The following is a 535-nucleotide window of genomic DNA, read 5'->3' as shown; positions in this document are numbered from 1 at the left end:
CTGTAGAATACAGCCAGGCCTCGGCCGGGTGTCCGTCCTGCCATCCCTCTGTCCCTCCGGTCCCTCCGCGGCGGCTCAGCATCCCCGCCGTGTGCAGGGGGAGACAGGGCAGAGCCTGAGCAGGACCCCCGAGGCTGCTCGGATCATCAAATGCCGGCGACGCGCTCGGCGCGGGGACGGACAGGTGGCAGCTGGACACGGGTGATGGCTTTAATAGGGCCGGGAATCCGGGTCCATCCCCAGAGGGGGTGGAAAAAGCTGCAGGAGCTAAAAAAAAAATCCCCAAGATGAGGAGAGAGCGGCAGAGGCAGGCAGGAGTGTTTCCTGCATGGGGAGGCAGTGGGGGGAGTGAGGCTGGCCCGGGAAGGGCATCCCACTCATCCCGCTCATCCCGCTCGTCCCACTCGTCCCACTCGTCCTGCTCATCCCGCTCCCAGCCCAGCTCCTGCGGCCTGGAGCGGGGAGGTTTTGCCAGACGCCCCTCGCCCCGTTGATGCCATTTACCGCGAGATATCTGGAGGACACGCGACAGCGC

General features: G+C 65.8%; 1 protein-coding gene across 1 annotated transcript in view; it reads right to left on the bottom strand.

Annotated features, from left to right (window-relative positions):
- Nucleotides 1-146: 146 nt before the first annotated feature.
- The window catches only part of ARAP1 (ArfGAP with RhoGAP domain, ankyrin repeat and PH domain 1), a 107,965-nt gene continuing 107,576 nt past the window's right edge, over nucleotides 147-535 (bottom strand). Inside the window, 2 exon segments of the mRNA XM_019471418.1 lie at nucleotides 147-267; nucleotides 378-514. Coding sequence (XP_019326963.1) covers nucleotides 147-267; nucleotides 378-514 — 258 coding nt within the window.

This window comes from Aptenodytes forsteri, unplaced genomic scaffold, assembly GCF_000699145.1.
Source record: "Aptenodytes forsteri isolate BGI_AS27 unplaced genomic scaffold, ASM69914v1 Scaffold459, whole genome shotgun sequence".
NCBI lineage: Eukaryota > Metazoa > Chordata > Aves > Sphenisciformes > Spheniscidae > Aptenodytes > Aptenodytes forsteri.
Note: the sequence above shows the minus strand (reverse complement) of the source record. Positions and strands in the feature narration are given on the sequence as shown.